This window comes from Primulina huaijiensis, chromosome 8 (assembly GCF_012295235.1).
Source record: "Primulina huaijiensis isolate GDHJ02 chromosome 8, ASM1229523v2, whole genome shotgun sequence".
In the NCBI taxonomy this organism is placed as follows: Eukaryota; Viridiplantae; Streptophyta; class Magnoliopsida; order Lamiales; family Gesneriaceae; genus Primulina; species Primulina huaijiensis.
In genome coordinates, this window is record NC_133313.1 from 21,812,152 (window position 1) to 21,827,358 (window position 15,207).

Here is a 15,207-nt window from a genome sequence, read left to right on the forward strand (position 1 = left end):
TGGGATGCGCAATCTACGAAATTTGTGAAGAATTGTTCGTGTCAACATGAGGGGGAGTTTACGTGACTGCACTCTTTTTCCCTTACTATGGTTTTTATCCCAATGGGTTTTTCCTAGTAAGGTTTTTAACGAGGCAGTATAAAAACACGTAATGTATACAATCATTATGATCATCATCACAAGGGGGAGTGTTGAAAAATTATTTAAAAATGTGTTAAATATTTGTGTTGAAAATGTGAATGTTGAATGTTGAAAATTAGGTAAAATTAGGTGTTGAATATTGAAAATTAGTGTGTGATGATGTAGGTAATGATGTATTTTATTTTTGGATTATTTGTAAAAATTTTCTATAAATAGATCTCTCATTTGTGAAGAAAATCACAATTGAGTTGAGAGAAAAATATTATAAAGTGTGTAGTGTGATAATTTTGAGAGTTTGAGATTTTTACTTTTTTACCGTAAATTTTTACTTTTTCACAACACAGAAGATATTGTTGAAAAAAATTGGTAAATTTGAAATCTTGAGTTCCAATACCCTTCACATGTTTTACGAAAGTGGCCCCGTTCTACTTTACACCACCAAATCGAAATGAACAGAAGCCTAAAAAATTACTATTTGGCTTTGCCCATATTTTTTGTCTTTTGGCTTTCTTTTTCCTCTTCTTTCTTATCCAAACTAAAAAAATTAATATTTGGCTTTGCCCATATTTTTTGTCTTTTGGCTTTCTTTTTCCACTTCTTTCTTATCCAAACTTTAATCATTCAGACCTTTTTGTGGCTTCAGATTTTCTCTACAATTTATTCGCTACATCGTAACCCCACTTTAGCTGTCTGCTTCCCATGATCCTGCTCCAAATTTGGAAGCCACTTTGTGAATTTTCATTATGCAAGAGATTTACATTTGAAAAAAATCAATTTGTTTTGTCTTTTGATGTTTCTGGATCGAAGGAAAAAAGAAAGGGATTGGAAGCGTAAAAAATGTATCCTGTCACCAAATATCAGCAACCCATTTCTGAATTTTCCTTCATGCAAGAATATAAAAACAAAAAAGATTAACACCCACCATTTCGTTTCCTGTTTTATAGTATTTGGAATTTGGAAATGAAGATAAAGAAAATGGAAGCATAAAGATACAATCTTTAGCAAACTGCTCACACAAATTCCGGCGCAGTTTCCATACTGAGCTTTATCCTTGAATCCCAGAAGCAGACATGAGTACAACAACGGAGAACTTCATGCAGAGAGAAACCATCACGCTGGAACACGCTTTTTCTGGCGCATTCTCACAAATCCCACCAAAAACACCCAACAGAAACTCGGGGGATGTAGATTTTAACGATGTTTTTGGAGGTCCACCGAGGCGGTATTCGACGCAAGAAGCGAAAGTTAAGTACAGCTTCAGCGAAATAGTGGCTTCTGAAGATGACGGAAGCTCATCAACATGGAATGGGCGAAAGGAAAAGCCTGTGTTTAGAATTGATGACATGGGAAGAAGCCGATACCCGAGTGACGATTTCTTTGACGATATATTTAGAGGTGATAAGTGTAATGGTTCGCCACGAAGTTTTGATCGAGATAGTGTGATTGCATCTAGCCCGAGTTTAAGGATCATGAGTCCGGTCTTTAAACCTGAGTTTTTTGGCACTTCACTCCCACCTCAGTTAAGGTACTAGAGTTCATTTCAATCTGTTTTGAGTTGTTAAAATAAATATGTGAATCACACGTTTACATGTGGCTTTGAATCACGAATACTGCAAGCTTGAGTAGCCTCTGAAAGATTCCAATGCTTGGTTTCAACCTGATTGAGTGGAGATTTTTGAGCTTGATCGATTGATCATGCTCATAAAATGCATATGATGTTGCTCAAGAAGGAGGAACTCAGTCTCTATAAATGTCAATCGAGATTTGACAACGTATTATTGAGTTTTAAAATATGAAAGAATTAAGAGTAAAAATTGATTTAAATTTACACCAGTCGCTGTATATTCCAGTTACACACATTGGTTTCTTTCTTAATTTACTCCTCATTGTGAGCGTACGTTATATGTTTACTTGTGATTCTTCCCTTTCTTTTAGCTAGCCTTACCTCCAAATCGACGACCGCTAGGTTTTCTCCTCACGTTCTTCGTAATCATGTTGTTAGAGTAGATGTCTTGTAAGCCAGCGGTTGGATAGAGAATTTATTGACTCAAGTGTAATAAACAATTTTTATTTTAATATATTTTAACTTTTTATGATTTTATTTTACTTTATCTGTATACACATGCAATCAGCATAGATAAAGTTCTTGATTATACTTTAATACAAATAAAGCATAATTCGATCTTGAAACTCATTTGTAAACAACGTATATTCTAAATTCGTTCCTCGTCGATTCAGCCGACTAAAATAAGGATAAAGGCCGCTTGAGCTTGAGACTAACATCTGCGATGTTGTGTATCGTGTTTCATGGTAAGGACATAAAGATGTCCAATCATGCAGATGTGTAATCATACGATGATTGTACCGAACAACTCTCCCTCGGACTTTCTAAGTGGCTATCATTCATCGAGAGAAAAAGTATGTGATTGTGATTGTACATGATTAGTCCTCACGACCCAGGATAACACTGAGGCTGTACATACTAGGATTGTGCTTTGAGTCGTTTACTGACTCCGCGAAGGTCACAAGGTGGCGAGGTTGGGTGCAATTGCGACATATGTAGGAGCCAATACATTGTAGTCTGGAATTCACCGCTCACCTACGTGTGTGGATATCCTATGTGATCTATCGAAATAATAGTGCATAAAATCTTTAGCCCGAGTGTGAGATGTTAATTAGATAAAGAGTTATCTAGTTGTGCATGCGATGACACTATGAATATTTCATGATTGTATGAGTATCACATAGCTATCGAATCCAATATGCAACCTTGATGAACCAATGGTTGCAGATTCGATCAGGATATATGAGATGAAGTGACCATAATGTACGCTAAGTATAACCGACTGGTTCTTGCAGGCACTGTGAGGCCCGGGGCCGAAGAGGGCGGGGAGTGATCGCCGGTGCCATCAGTTTCACTGTCAATGAGCGGCTCCTGGCAGGCTTATAGGTGGAGCGAACATGAATGAACCGATTCCACACGGGAATGACAGGGATTCCGAGACTGTTCAATGTAATGGACTGTACAGTTGAAGAGGGCTTAAAAGATTTGAGTCGTACTCTACTCATATCACGAAGGTGCATCTTCTTTTTGGTAGCTCATCACATAAGAACTTCAAAGTTAAGCGTGCTTGACTTGGGGAAATTTTGGGATGGGTGACCTCCTGGGAAGTTTTCTAGGGTGCGTGTGAGTGAGGACATAAGCACGTTGGAAAGACTCGTCTTGGTACAGTGAGGACAGTCGTCGAATCTGGGGCGTTACAGTTGGTATCAGAGCCGACCTCTCTTAGTACGGTGTGGTTCGGGGACGAACCAAGCGGAAGCTGGTGGGCATGTGAGGCCCGGGGCCGAAGAGGACGGAGAGTGATCGCCGGTGCCATCAGTTGCACGGACAATGAGCGGCTCCTGGCAGGCTTATAGGGGGAGGGAACATGAATGAACCGATTCCACACGGGAATGAGAGGGATTCCGAGACTGTTCAATGTAGTGGACTGTACAGTTGAAGAGGGCTTAAAAGATTTGAGTCGTACTCTACTCATATCACGAAGGTGCATCTTCTTTTTGGTAGCTCATCACATAAGAACTTCAAAGTTAAGCGTGCTTGACTTGGGGAAATTTTGGGATGGGTGACCTCCTGGGAAGTTTCCTAGGGTACGTGTGAGTGAGGACATAAGCACGCTGGAAAGACTCGTCTTGGTACAGTGAGGACAGTCGTCGAATCTGGGGCGTTACAGGCACTATCAGTGGTACCTAGGGAATCATGGGAAGATGCTAGTAGATACTCTTACCATGATTTGATGGGTTTAATCAGAAAAATAGTTTCTGACATACTCATGATCAAATGCTGGTGCATGGAATGTGGGTGAATTAGGGTAAGCCCGAATAAAGGAAAATTTTCCTGAATCATAAAGAGTTGTGAACTCATGGCTAGCTGTATCCCTGAACCATTGAGGGTCACACAAGCACTGGATCATTTGTTCTCGTTGAGAGAATAAATTCAATGAGTTGAATTTATATATAATTTTGAGATAGTAAATTCAAGGAGTTGAATTTATAATAATTAAATTTTGAAGAAATAAATTTAAAGAATTGAATTTATGATATTTAAAATTTGGAGATAATAAATTCAAATGGTGAATTTATAAAATTTTAGAATTTAATATATTAAACTCAAAAGTTGAGTTTATTAAATATTAAATTAAATATAATGAGAAGTATGTTTAATGGGCTTGTAGGAGTACATGTTCAACATACTAAATAATGAAAGTTCTTAATGGACTTTGATATAATTAATTAAACTAGTTGGACTAGTCCAATTAATTAATCAAGTCATTAATTAAACTAGTTGGACTAGTCCAATTAATTAATCAAGTCATTAATGTTAATTATGGAACATAAATCTTGGATTTTGGGAAATTAGGTTATGACTTTTGTTTTAAGATAATGGAGTCATAACCCTAGCCTCCATTATTGTTGTTGCATGATTTTCGAAATCCCTCCTCTCCATTCTCTCTCAAGATTTCGGCCACACCTTGAATAATTTCAAGGGTTTGAGCCGCCCTTTTAGTTTTTGCTATCCAACGTGAAAAATATCTTATATACTTTTTAGTGCAAGTTAGAAGAGAAACAAGTAATTCAGTCGTTGACCGGATTAGGAGATTGAAGAAAGAAGATTTTGAAGAAAGTTCGTAAAAAATTCAACAAGAGCAATATCCGCTAATAACGGAGTAGTTGATGCTGAGTGATTTAGTCACTAAAGGTAAATTATAAACTTTGTATGTATTTTTAATTTAAATCATACGAGTATTCAAGTTAATATTTTGAATGTCAAAATAAAATTTTAAAACTTTCGTTGCTTTTTGTACACGAGTAAAACGACACATGGCCTGTTTAAGATTGATGGTACGGCAAATCAATTGAATAGCTCTCGCTCTTCAAGTTCTTCATCTAGATTTTATCGTAGAAGTCCCTTGGCTTCTTTTAGTAGCGAGGAGTCGTCATCCAGTGTGATATCTGATATGAAAGACAATGTTGAGAACTTTAAAAAGGATAACAAAAGCGCAGAATGTCTAACTGCTGTCAATCAGTTTCATTTCTCCATATACAAATTGGCCGGCAAAGAAGTTCCAATGCTCACGCCTCTCGTTGACAGGAAAAACTTCAGAAATACGAGTAATAACGATAGGTTTGCAAGCTCTAATGGAAAGATTAAAGGTGATTTTACTCGTAGCAAATCGTCAACCGCGATGTATCAAGACAGGCCAGTTGATGTAGAGCCGGAATCATCGAAAACAAAATGTGGAAGTGAAGATATTAGACGCAAAGAAGAGACAAGAGAGCTGCAGTACTCTGCTGAAGCACCTTATGATCTTTTAGAGTCTAAAACCCAAGCAATTGCTGGCGTCGCTATGCAAGATGTGAGAACAGAAGCAGTGAAGTCACGTGATGATATTAATGAAGTAAACAAAGTTGAAAACGAAGTGCCTGTCAAGCCTGAAGCAAGGCCTCTTCGCGGATTTCTTGTTGATGAGGTCGATCTTTCAGGGAACATCGTAGAAATAAAAGAAAATGAGACTGGAGCTCCAAAAATAGAGACTCTTGATGTTCATGACAGTAAAAGTGTCAAGAAAACTGAAGAAGTACGAATTAATTCGAATAGAAAAGATATAGCCAAATCAAATTTTAAAGGGGTAACAGAAAAGTCTTCAACAAATCTTGGTAGAAGTGGTGTCAAGGGCAAGGTGCAGGAGTTCGTTCAGAATTTTAATCATGAAGCTGATTCAAGGCCTAAACTTGATATTCCTATGAGGAGTCACAGTAAAAGATGGAAAGGTGCAGGCATCGATCTGAAAGACAATGAAGTCAATGTTATTGAATCAAAAGTCAATGAAAACGTTGAATCAAATGATGAAGAGAAAAAGCCCGATGTCTCGCTTAAGGTACAACTCACTTTTTTTTTTGTTGAAGAATATCACTTTGGAAGATCAAGTTGCAGCATACGATTGATGTTTTTTGGTTAACAAAAAGCAGTTTCTGTCTTATAATGGAGGTTGTGAAACAGTGATTGTTTTTTCGTGTTGTTTTCAGGTAGAGAAAAATATGAACAAGGATGACGCGCAACTAAAACCACAAACAAAGAACCCAAGCTTTCGAAGTAACTACCTTTTTCCATTTTGTAGAATCTTCTTTATCAGGCTAATAATTGTTGAAACTTACAAATCAAATTAGGACATGAGGGATGTTTTCTTCATTTCTGTCAAATAAAGTTTAGATTATTAAAATTCAGAAAAGTTAATTGCTCTTCGTTCTCTTTGAAATTTGTGGTGAGTTGTCAGGAAAAAGTGGTCATATTTATTAGAACTGCGAGATATCACTCCAACAATTTGGTTTTCATTTTGTAATCATAGAGATGATTTGTATTTTTTCAGAGTCATTTCGCAGGGTTTCTAAGGTATCTGTGGAAAATTCAGACGATCCTTTCGAAGATTACTTCTCGGTATAATTTACTGATCCCCCGTACTTGTAATTATCTTCAAAAGTCTTCTAACTGATCAAGAATATTATTAAGTAGACATATTTTTATGCTTATTGTTTATCTTTTGTGAAATAAACCATTGGATTTTGACCATTTATCCTTGATTGTCATGTTTTCACAGGTTCAAGAATTATCTCCCTGTCATGAAACAGTTGCACAAAGGGATGAAGTTTCCGAGGAGAAAAAAGTAAGTTCCATGTCTAGACTTTGCTTTTGAATGCATAAAAATAAATGCTATGTCAATGGTTTATTATCAATGCATGCAGACTATAGATGCTAAAATCCGTCAATGGGCGGCTGGGAAGAATGGAAACATTCGCTCTCTGCTTTCGACACTCCAATTTGTAAGTATCTTCGCAATGCTAATCCCAACTGCGGTGTGCTTCTGTTGAAACAAAGGCTGGTACCTTACCATGTACGAGTCATGAGTTTCTTGAGTAGAAATAGTCGAAAAGACTGACTCCACTTGGCATTGAGGGCCGGCTGAAAATTCTGAGTTTCTAATATATACTTAGTCACACAGGTTCTTTGGCCTGGAAATGAATGGAAACCGGTAGCCCTTGTTGATTTAATAGAAACAAATGCTGTGAAGAGAGCATATCAGAAAGCTTTACTTCGCCTACATCCAGATAAGCTTCAGCAAAACAGTGCTGCTTCTAATAAAAAATACATAGCGGAAAAAGTTTTTGACCTTCTTCAGGTAATGTCACAGTTGGTAACTCTCTAAGCAGCAAAAGACCAACCACTCGTCTTACAGTAGAAACTATTACAAAAAAGAAAAAAGAATCTGCCCCTTTCTCCTGTTGATGTTAGTTGATTTGAATTAAGATTAAGCACTGTCATTCTATCTAATAGCTTGAATCAATACACAACCAGAACTAATAAACAGGGAGTGGAACAAAAATAAAAAGCAATGCAAAAGTCGTGCATTTTTCTGTAATATTTTCGAGTACACATGAAGAGTAGTTGTCTTATTTTCATGCAGGAAGCATGGGACCATTTCAATACTCTAGCACCTCTTTAACCAAGTCAGAAGGATGCATATGGTGTATATGGAGGCTATTCATTGGAAAACTCTCCTTGTGCAGATGAAACTGCGGATTTGTGCAGATGAAGATATTATTTTTACAGGCAAAAATTATACATTTGTTCATTCATGAAATATATATAGCTAAACTGTAGGATAATAAGTGTGAAAATTCTCTCTTAGCTTTGTTTTCACAGAGTGCTGTATTTAGAGACCGCATAAGCATTACATTGTTCTTAAAGTTTTCATTTTCTGTGTAAAATTGGATGAGCATCTTTTATGAGGCATTCTTCTTCTTCTTCACCTCCATATCCGCCGCAATTGTAAGACGATCGCAAAATTGATCTAAAGCTTGTGTTTTCAAATATTAGGTCTTTTTTTTCCATGGGAACACTAGGTTAGCCTGCAAATCACGCTAGTCATAAGCAAAGAAATCGATATTTGTTTTGAAGTTAAAAATTATGTTTGGCTAAAAACAAATGTAAGGGTTTGTATTGTAGAAATATTAGGAGTATCATTTATTCAAATGGCTGGAATATAAATTGGTAAGTAATATCTTATTTTTTTTAATGGGTATATTAATTTTCAGGTTTAATTAAAATATTTTATTGAGAAATAAAAATGGTCAAATTTGTCGGATAAACCTCAAATTAGAGATACATAAAATGTTAGTTGAATGAAGGCAATAATATTAATAATGTAAAAAAATAAATATCTGTATTAAGCTCGTAAAAGTTTACCATTTATTAATCGTATTTGTAAAATAATAAGAAAATAATAAAAAAAAGGACGGAAAATTAATTTGAAAAAAATAATCAACAGAAGCATTCTAAAAAAATATCGAACACTAATTATTAACTAAAAAGCTGTTCTTTGTTGTTCAGCTTGCCATTATTACACAACACTAAAGCTATTTTTCCTTAATCGGAGGCAAGATTTTCATGAAGGCTATTAAAGACAACACCACAAGTAGCTGTACCTCTTCATTACAAAGCTGGCAATTTTTTTTTAAAGTCAACATATTTTCTTAATTTTTACTGTCAAATTTGGTGGACTGGAATCCAAAATTTAAAAAGATAAAACATTGAGTTTTGGGATCTCACCGTGTAAATCTTGGGGAGAAATACCATGTGAGTCGGGGCCCTTTGGGGTATGGTAAATTTAACGTAGGACCATGTCGCTGTTTATTCGTATTTGCAAGAGCATGGTTAATTAACCTCGACAATTTCAAGTATTTTTCATCATTCGACTGGATTAATTCAAATTCTATTGAGGCACATGACCAATGAAGGTTTCTTAAGAATAAACCTCGGTAAAAAAAATGTATATAATTTTGAGCAAATTTTCAGTTCCATATCTGCAGAAATTGACGAATGCTCAAAAAACAAAGAATCCCATTAAAGAAAAAAGACTGGACTCTTTCTCTGGATTTCATTGTGGTGTTTTCTCATTCATCGGCTTGCCATTTACTCTCTTATTTCACTGCTTCTGTCTGTGTAACTTTATTCTGGAGAACAGTGAACAAAGAGAGAGATTAAAGAAAGGGGTTAAGGGGGTAAAACAAGAAGGCTCGAATTTTATTCTTCCGGCTATTTGTGGTCAAAGACAAATAAAAAGGCTTTTAAAAAAAAGATTATAAATAAAAAGCAGACAGATAATTGTTTTGTGTTGTGTCAGTTTCTCCTTTAACTTCCAAAACTTGGGGTCTCTTCATATATAATTCTCTGTCTACTTTTTTTTCCCTTCTTTTATCTTTTAGTACTAGACTAACTAGCTTCTGGTACTACAATTTGTTTAGGACTAAAGGGTGATTTTGTTAGTGATTTCAAGGAGTTTGTTTGCGTTCCGCAGTGGTTCTTTTACCTGGGATTTGTCAGAAAACAATGAATGTGCGCTTTTAATTTAGGGAGAGAAAGAGACACTTGTGCTAATTAACCAATCTCCAGGTGCTCGCTCTCATTCTCACACAGTAAAATTACATTCTTTTGTACAGAGTTTTAATTCAATGTCTGAAGAAGCTGAAAGGTGAATCTTCAGCCTGCCCACAATGCCATTTCCACTTAAATCTGTGAGGCTCTCTTCTTGAAGCTTTGTTTTTCTTGTTCTTGATTTCTGTTATTTAGGCACAAGTTTGGGTTTTTTTCTCTCCTTAATAATGGGAGCAGTTCATTTCCCCCTTTTGGTTGCGTAATTAGGCTGAATTTTGTGGTCATTGGTTGAGCGCTGATCTGCTTTTTCAAGAATTTGTTGAATGTGCTGTTTCTTGATTTTTATTTTGTACTTTGCGGCGAAGGCTCAAAGTAGAGAACAAGATCTGATAAGATTATGGGCTCGATAGAAAATCTGAATCTGATTTCAAAACTTCTGGTCGGTTTCTTGGACTGAAGTCACTAAATGCAGGGATCTCTGCTCAAAATTCTGTTGATTTATTTTACTTTATGCTGGATTCTGTATTTGCTTATCAAGGCTTGGGAAACATCCTATGTGTTTTAAGAGATTTTATATTTTAGACTGTGAAATTCAAGAAGGTTCCCCGAAGCACTTTTCAACAAAAATGATAATATTTTCTGTTTAGAAATTATAGTTCTTCCACTATTTGATGAATCTGTAACCAATTCTATGGTAATATTAAATTTGTATTTAAATTTACATGCATTGTCCCTCTTATTCTGCTTTGAACTGCGTAACTTGCCTGTAAACTGCTTTATCTTGTGGCTGACCATTAACTGATTAATAAAATTATTTCTTAATTCTTTATTTTATAGTTTAAATGTGGGTGTACTTATTTTCTAGTTCATGCTGACATGATAAAACTGTAGAACATATTATGCCAGAACATGTAAAACATATGTTTTAAACTTTCATATCTGGTTTTTCTTCTCTTTCCTTTTGGTTGATACTTTGTCATCAAGTTCTTTTTTCTATCACATCTGTTTCATGATTTTCGAGGAGTTGATTGAAGAATGGAACCACAATCCAACTCCTATAAGGCAATATGATAATGATCTTTGAACTTCTTAAGTCATACATGCCTCATTGTTCTCACCGCTTTAGAGCCAACTTCAGCTGATGGCTATTTTAGTTAACATTTGGCTGGAAATGTCAAATATTTACCTTATATCAGATTCAAGATTTATATAATCAACAATTATTGTAGTTGAACTATTAGTGGCTTCCCACTCCCGTCAACGTTGACTTTCAGAAGTTGAAATTCACGTCAAATATTAATTTTCTGAAGTTTCCCGTTTTGCTATCTACTTGAGAAGTTTTATACTAATATTTCTCCCACAGAGAAATTTCCTTTCTTGTTGGAATTTATAGCTCCGAATCCTTTGTCCTGGGTTAACTAGGTCTAACTGATATATCACGAATCATATTCAGAAAAGCAAGGTTTTGTGGGGTTTTGTAGCTTCTTGAAATTGATCATCTGTTTGAAAAAATATTATCAGAAGCATCAGTATGCAACACATTTGGCAGATTCGATGACGAAAAGGTGTTATAGTTTATCTGTATCTGAAAGTGTTACCTTGAGAAGATAACTAGTATCTGTTAACAGACAAACATAGAGTACCCAATTCTATGTGATTTTCAAGTCATAAGAATCGGATTCATGTGATCTTCAAGTAATTGTTTCAATGTGTCTGAGATCGAAGTAGAAGCAGCTATACTGAGATGCATCGACAATAATATGAGTTGGAGATGAGAGGTTTATTGTTAGTTTATGTCTCTATTCGTCACCTGCGAAAGAATTTTCTTCCATTCGATAGATGATTTGTTTTATACTGGAAATTGAGAGAAAATTAAATGACGTTTAAAAACCATTGAGAAAAAGAATCTACCCCATTTTAATTTTTTTTACTTTTGTTCAGCTACCCAGTGCGTTTGCATTACCTTGAGAAACCTGAGTATTCACCTAAGCTGTTGCTTCTTAACTTTGTACTTTTATGTTTTACCCAGATGCTATAGGGTCTTGTTTGGTGTTCAGTTGCCGTGTAGATACATCATGACAATGGGGTCGAAGAATGGGTGGAAATCCATAATGCCCCTCCATGTTTCTGCGAAATCAGCTCAGCGTTTCTGTTTGTTTACGAAAGTGAAGTCAGATGATGATGGTGCCAAAAATACTCCTGTTTATCTAAATGTGTACGACTTGACACCCATGAATGGCTATGTTTACTGGGCTGGCCTTGGCATTTTCCACTCTGGAGTAGAAGGTAGCTTTTATCATATAACTTTTGTGACTACTTGTTTCTGGTTCTTATTTCTCATTTACCTTGTGTAACTTTGTTTAATTCACAATTTAGGATTATAATGTTTTGTTAAGTGAGTGTGTGAAAAGTTTGTAAATCCTCGATCACTCTGCAAAGAATCAACCCTTTTGTGTGCTTTACAGTTCATGGTGTAGAGTATGCTTTTGGTGCTCACGACTATTCATCGAGTGGTGTCTTTGAAGTTGAGCCTCGACAATGCCCTGGATTTAAGTTCAGGAAGTCCATATTCATCGGTACTACATCGTTGGATGCTTCTCAGGTTCGAGAGTTCATGGAACGCCAAGCTGCAAGTTACAATGGTGACTCATATCACTTGATTGTAAAGAACTGCAACCATTTTTGCAAAGACATATGTTACAAGTTGACAGGGAAAAGAATTCCAAAATGGGTAAATCGACTTGCGAAATTAGGTATTTTTTTCGTATATCACTTGAGTTATGTTGTTCAATCGTCAATGTTGTGTTCTAGTACACATTTTGGCTAATTTTGTTCTATCAAAGCCAGGTTCAATGTTCAACTGCGTACTACCTGAAGCCCTTAAAATTACAGCCGTGCAACATGATCTCAAATACCAAGCATTTGACGACAACGAGAAGAGAAGGCTAAGAAGTACTTTCAGCTGTCTCTCATCCATCTCGTCGAGGCAAAGACAGTTGTCTACTTCGTCATTGCTACTACAATCTCCTTTAAAAGGATGCTTACCACCTTGGGAATTGAAAAGGTCTTCAAATGGTTCGATCAAGGAAAGGTAAGAGGAGTGATGGCTTTGTACCGTTTCCTTGCTTTCGAAATATCTGAAGAGGAACAATATGGGTTAGTTTCTTGAGCTTGTTGATGTTTTCTGTGTTACATTCAAGAAAAAATTTAGCAAAAATGTGATCTTGGAGGGAGTATTGTGTGAATCATGGTGCGTTCTTTTGCCCCCCTCCCTCAGTGATTATTTCCAGTATTCCATCCATCTTTACTGAGTATTCTTGTGTTAGCAGTATATGCTGTAAATCGACTAACTCCAAACAAAGTATCATTAATCATGCTTGTGCTGTTCATTTGCCGCTTTCTGTTCTCTGCATGATTTTGTTTCAACTTTAAACGGGAAATATACTGATTCAGTCTACAATCATAAAATTTGCCAGAAAACCACATCAGAAACTGCTACTGCTAAGATAATAGACAATCAAGAAACGTGCGTTTATGCTCAATCTATCTGCATAATGGGTAGCGTATGCTACGATCCTCAAAGAATCGGCAATCTCAAACTTACAATTGTGCTAAAAACAAATACAAATCCCCCTTAAGGCTTCAAGACAATTTCTGACGCAAGAATTTGAGAATAACTCATGACCACAAGAAAAGGGGATCTTTATTAGAATATTGGTGCCAACTAATACAAAAAACAAAAAAAAGAAATTCACATTCTGGTTCTCGCACTTATGATTTGAATTTCAAACTGTCAGCAAGAAACCCAATTCTTGTGAGAACTAATAAGAGCCGACAGCAGGCCAGCGGCTGATACCAGAACCGGCGATGAAAGCCTGCCTCTACCATCTCTAATATCAGCCAAAGACATCAACCCATCAGCAAAATCTTGGATCACAGAAAGCCTCTTCATCAGCTTCTTCTCCCTCAATTTTCTAAGCTTTCCCTGCTCCTCCCCACATGCAATACCCCTCAACATCGCCAAATTAATGCTTGTCATCAAACACTTCTCCTCCGCATCAAGCGTCCGCAATTCTCGCACTTTCAAGCTTATACTACCAAAATACCCCATAAATTCGCACCAGGCACTCCATTTCTGCAATGCGGGTAAGTGCCTCTTATCAATTAACCCTGCTTTTCCCAACCACACGAACTGTTCGATGAAATAATACAAGCCCTCGCCACCATATGCGATAACGTAAAGAATCAAGTTCAAGCAAGTAGTGAAACGGGTCGAACGCAAAGCGTTGACATCTTGAACGAATTTGCCCAAACGAAACGCCTTGCGGCTGATGCCTACGCTCGATTCGAAGGATCCGAGGCGAGTGATGAGAGGTTGTTGCGTGAGTATGGATGAGGCGAGGATGATCTTGGTGGCGTAACGCGAGATTTTGAGCAATTTGTCGACCCCATCTCGCTTGGTTAAGTAGATTTCGAGATGGGTCAAGAAATCTCTGTCGCTTGAGCTAGGCTTCACTGGGATTATAGGGCTTTGAGGGTGAGGATTTGGAGCTGGAGATTCGGATTCCATGAGAAGAAGAAATTGGAAGAACTTTTGAGGAGAAATCAATCAGCTCTGAATCCCAACGACCCCTTGAGCGAACATCTACTTGATATGTGTGCCGCTGGTTCTTTGTACTAGTTAAATTGACCATTTGAAATTTTTACTTTTATATAATAATAAAATCATTCAATTTTTAAAATTTTATTCTTAAATTTTGTGAAATATGTCTAAATATATTAGCTTTATCTATTGAGCATTTGAAATTTTTACAAAATTATTTTTACATAATAATAACATCATTCAATTTTTTAAACTTTATTCTTAAATTTTGTGAAATATGACATATATCTCATGGTGAAATATTACGCAAGAAAACATTAAATTTTCATGATACAAACGGAAAAACTTGTGTGAGACGGTCTCACGGGTCGTATTTGTGAGACGGATCTCTTATTTGTGTCATCCATAAAAAAATATTATTTTTTATGCTAATAGTATTACTTTTTATTGTAATATGGGTAGAGTTGACCACGATCTCACATGAGACCCACTCATATATATATATATATATATTACCACTGATTCAAGTTTAGACAGAACCCAAGGCAAATATATTTCAAATAGAGTGAAAAAGAACAATCATGCGTCAAGCACTACCGTGTGACAAAATCCATTCAAAATTCTAGTATATAAAAAAAAATCAAACCAAATATTTAAAGATGATAATAAGGATATGCCCCTAACCCTACATCCAGACCAGACAGCAAAGCCTATGCGCAAATTGTCAAAAAATGTTGGCCACAGTAACTTTAATAGATGAATAAACAAATGAAGCAAAATAAATGAAATTAAATTAAAGTAAATATTAAAAGGAGACAGAATGAGGAAAAAATCAAAGAGAGAGGGCATGAAAAAAAGGGTTAAAACTTATAAAGGTCTATTTATTCAGATAAGAAAGAAGCATCAATTCAGAGAATATTCTGTCTTCACCTCTATTTTCTTGGAGAATGTATAATAATGGAGTAAAAGATGA

At 36.0% G+C, this 15,207-nt stretch overlaps 3 protein-coding genes across 4 annotated transcripts; 2 read left to right on the forward strand and 1 right to left on the reverse strand.

Moving 5' to 3' along the window:
* Positions 1-815: 815 nt before the first annotated feature.
* On the forward strand, positions 816-7,999 carry LOC140983667 (J domain-containing protein required for chloroplast accumulation response 1-like). Its single transcript, XM_073450807.1, has 8 exons — positions 816-1,545; positions 5,686-6,080; positions 6,229-6,295; positions 6,570-6,637; positions 6,798-6,863; positions 6,943-7,020; positions 7,200-7,376; positions 7,662-7,999. The coding sequence occupies exons 1-8, from the start codon at positions 1,212-1,214 to the stop codon at positions 7,698-7,700; spliced, it is 1,224 nt and encodes a 407-aa protein (XP_073306908.1). The 5' UTR covers positions 816-1,211; the 3' UTR covers positions 7,701-7,999.
* Positions 8,000-9,374: 1,375 nt separating this feature from the next.
* LOC140982668 (deSI-like protein At4g17486) lies at positions 9,375-13,020 on the forward strand. Of its 2 annotated transcripts, XM_073449308.1 has the most exons (4): positions 9,375-9,771; positions 11,661-11,917; positions 12,097-12,384; positions 12,479-13,020. In XM_073449308.1, exons 2-4 carry the CDS (start codon positions 11,707-11,709, stop codon positions 12,724-12,726), a joined length of 747 nt encoding a protein of 248 aa, XP_073305409.1. In that variant the 5' UTR covers positions 9,375-9,771; positions 11,661-11,706; the 3' UTR covers positions 12,727-13,020. The 2 variants fall into 2 exon arrangements, with proteins under 2 accessions (XP_073305409.1, XP_073305410.1); XM_073449309.1 differs by lacking the exon at positions 9,375-9,771 and having other exon boundaries at positions 9,794-11,917.
* Positions 13,021-13,305: 285 nt separating this feature from the next.
* LOC140982667 (peroxisomal membrane protein 11A) lies at positions 13,306-14,306 on the reverse strand. Its single transcript, XM_073449307.1, has one exon. The coding sequence runs from the start codon at positions 14,199-14,201 to the stop codon at positions 13,425-13,427; it is 777 nt and encodes a 258-aa protein (XP_073305408.1). The 5' UTR covers positions 14,202-14,306; the 3' UTR covers positions 13,306-13,424.
* Between the last annotated feature and the right edge of the window lie 901 nt (positions 14,307-15,207).

What these genes read in the sequence shown, in the direction of transcription:
- LOC140983667 (XM_073450807.1), top strand. Translation starts at nt 1,212, where the DNA reads ATGAGTACAACAACGGAGAACTTCATGCAGAGAGAAACCATCACGCTG. An exon ending in TATATTTAGAGGTGATAAGT is followed by an intron (nt 1,546 to 5,685) that starts GTAATGGTTCGC and finishes TCGATCTTTCAG; the next exon opens with GGAACATCGTAGAAATAAAA. An exon ending in AAGTTTCCGAGGAGAAAAAA is followed by an intron (nt 6,864 to 6,942) that starts GTAAGTTCCATG and finishes CAATGCATGCAG; the next exon opens with ACTATAGATGCTAAAATCCG.
- LOC140982668 (XM_073449308.1), top strand. Translation starts at nt 11,707, where the DNA reads ATGACAATGGGGTCGAAGAATGGGTGGAAATCCATAATGCCCCTCCAT. An exon ending in TTTCCACTCTGGAGTAGAAG is followed by an intron (nt 11,918 to 12,096) that starts GTAGCTTTTATC and finishes TGTGCTTTACAG; the next exon opens with TTCATGGTGTAGAGTATGCT. An exon ending in AAATCGACTTGCGAAATTAG is followed by an intron (nt 12,385 to 12,478) that starts GTATTTTTTTCG and finishes TATCAAAGCCAG; the next exon opens with GTTCAATGTTCAACTGCGTA.
- LOC140982667 (XM_073449307.1), bottom strand. Translation starts at nt 14,201, where the DNA reads ATGGAATCCGAATCTCCAGCTCCAAATCCTCACCCTCAAAGCCCTATA.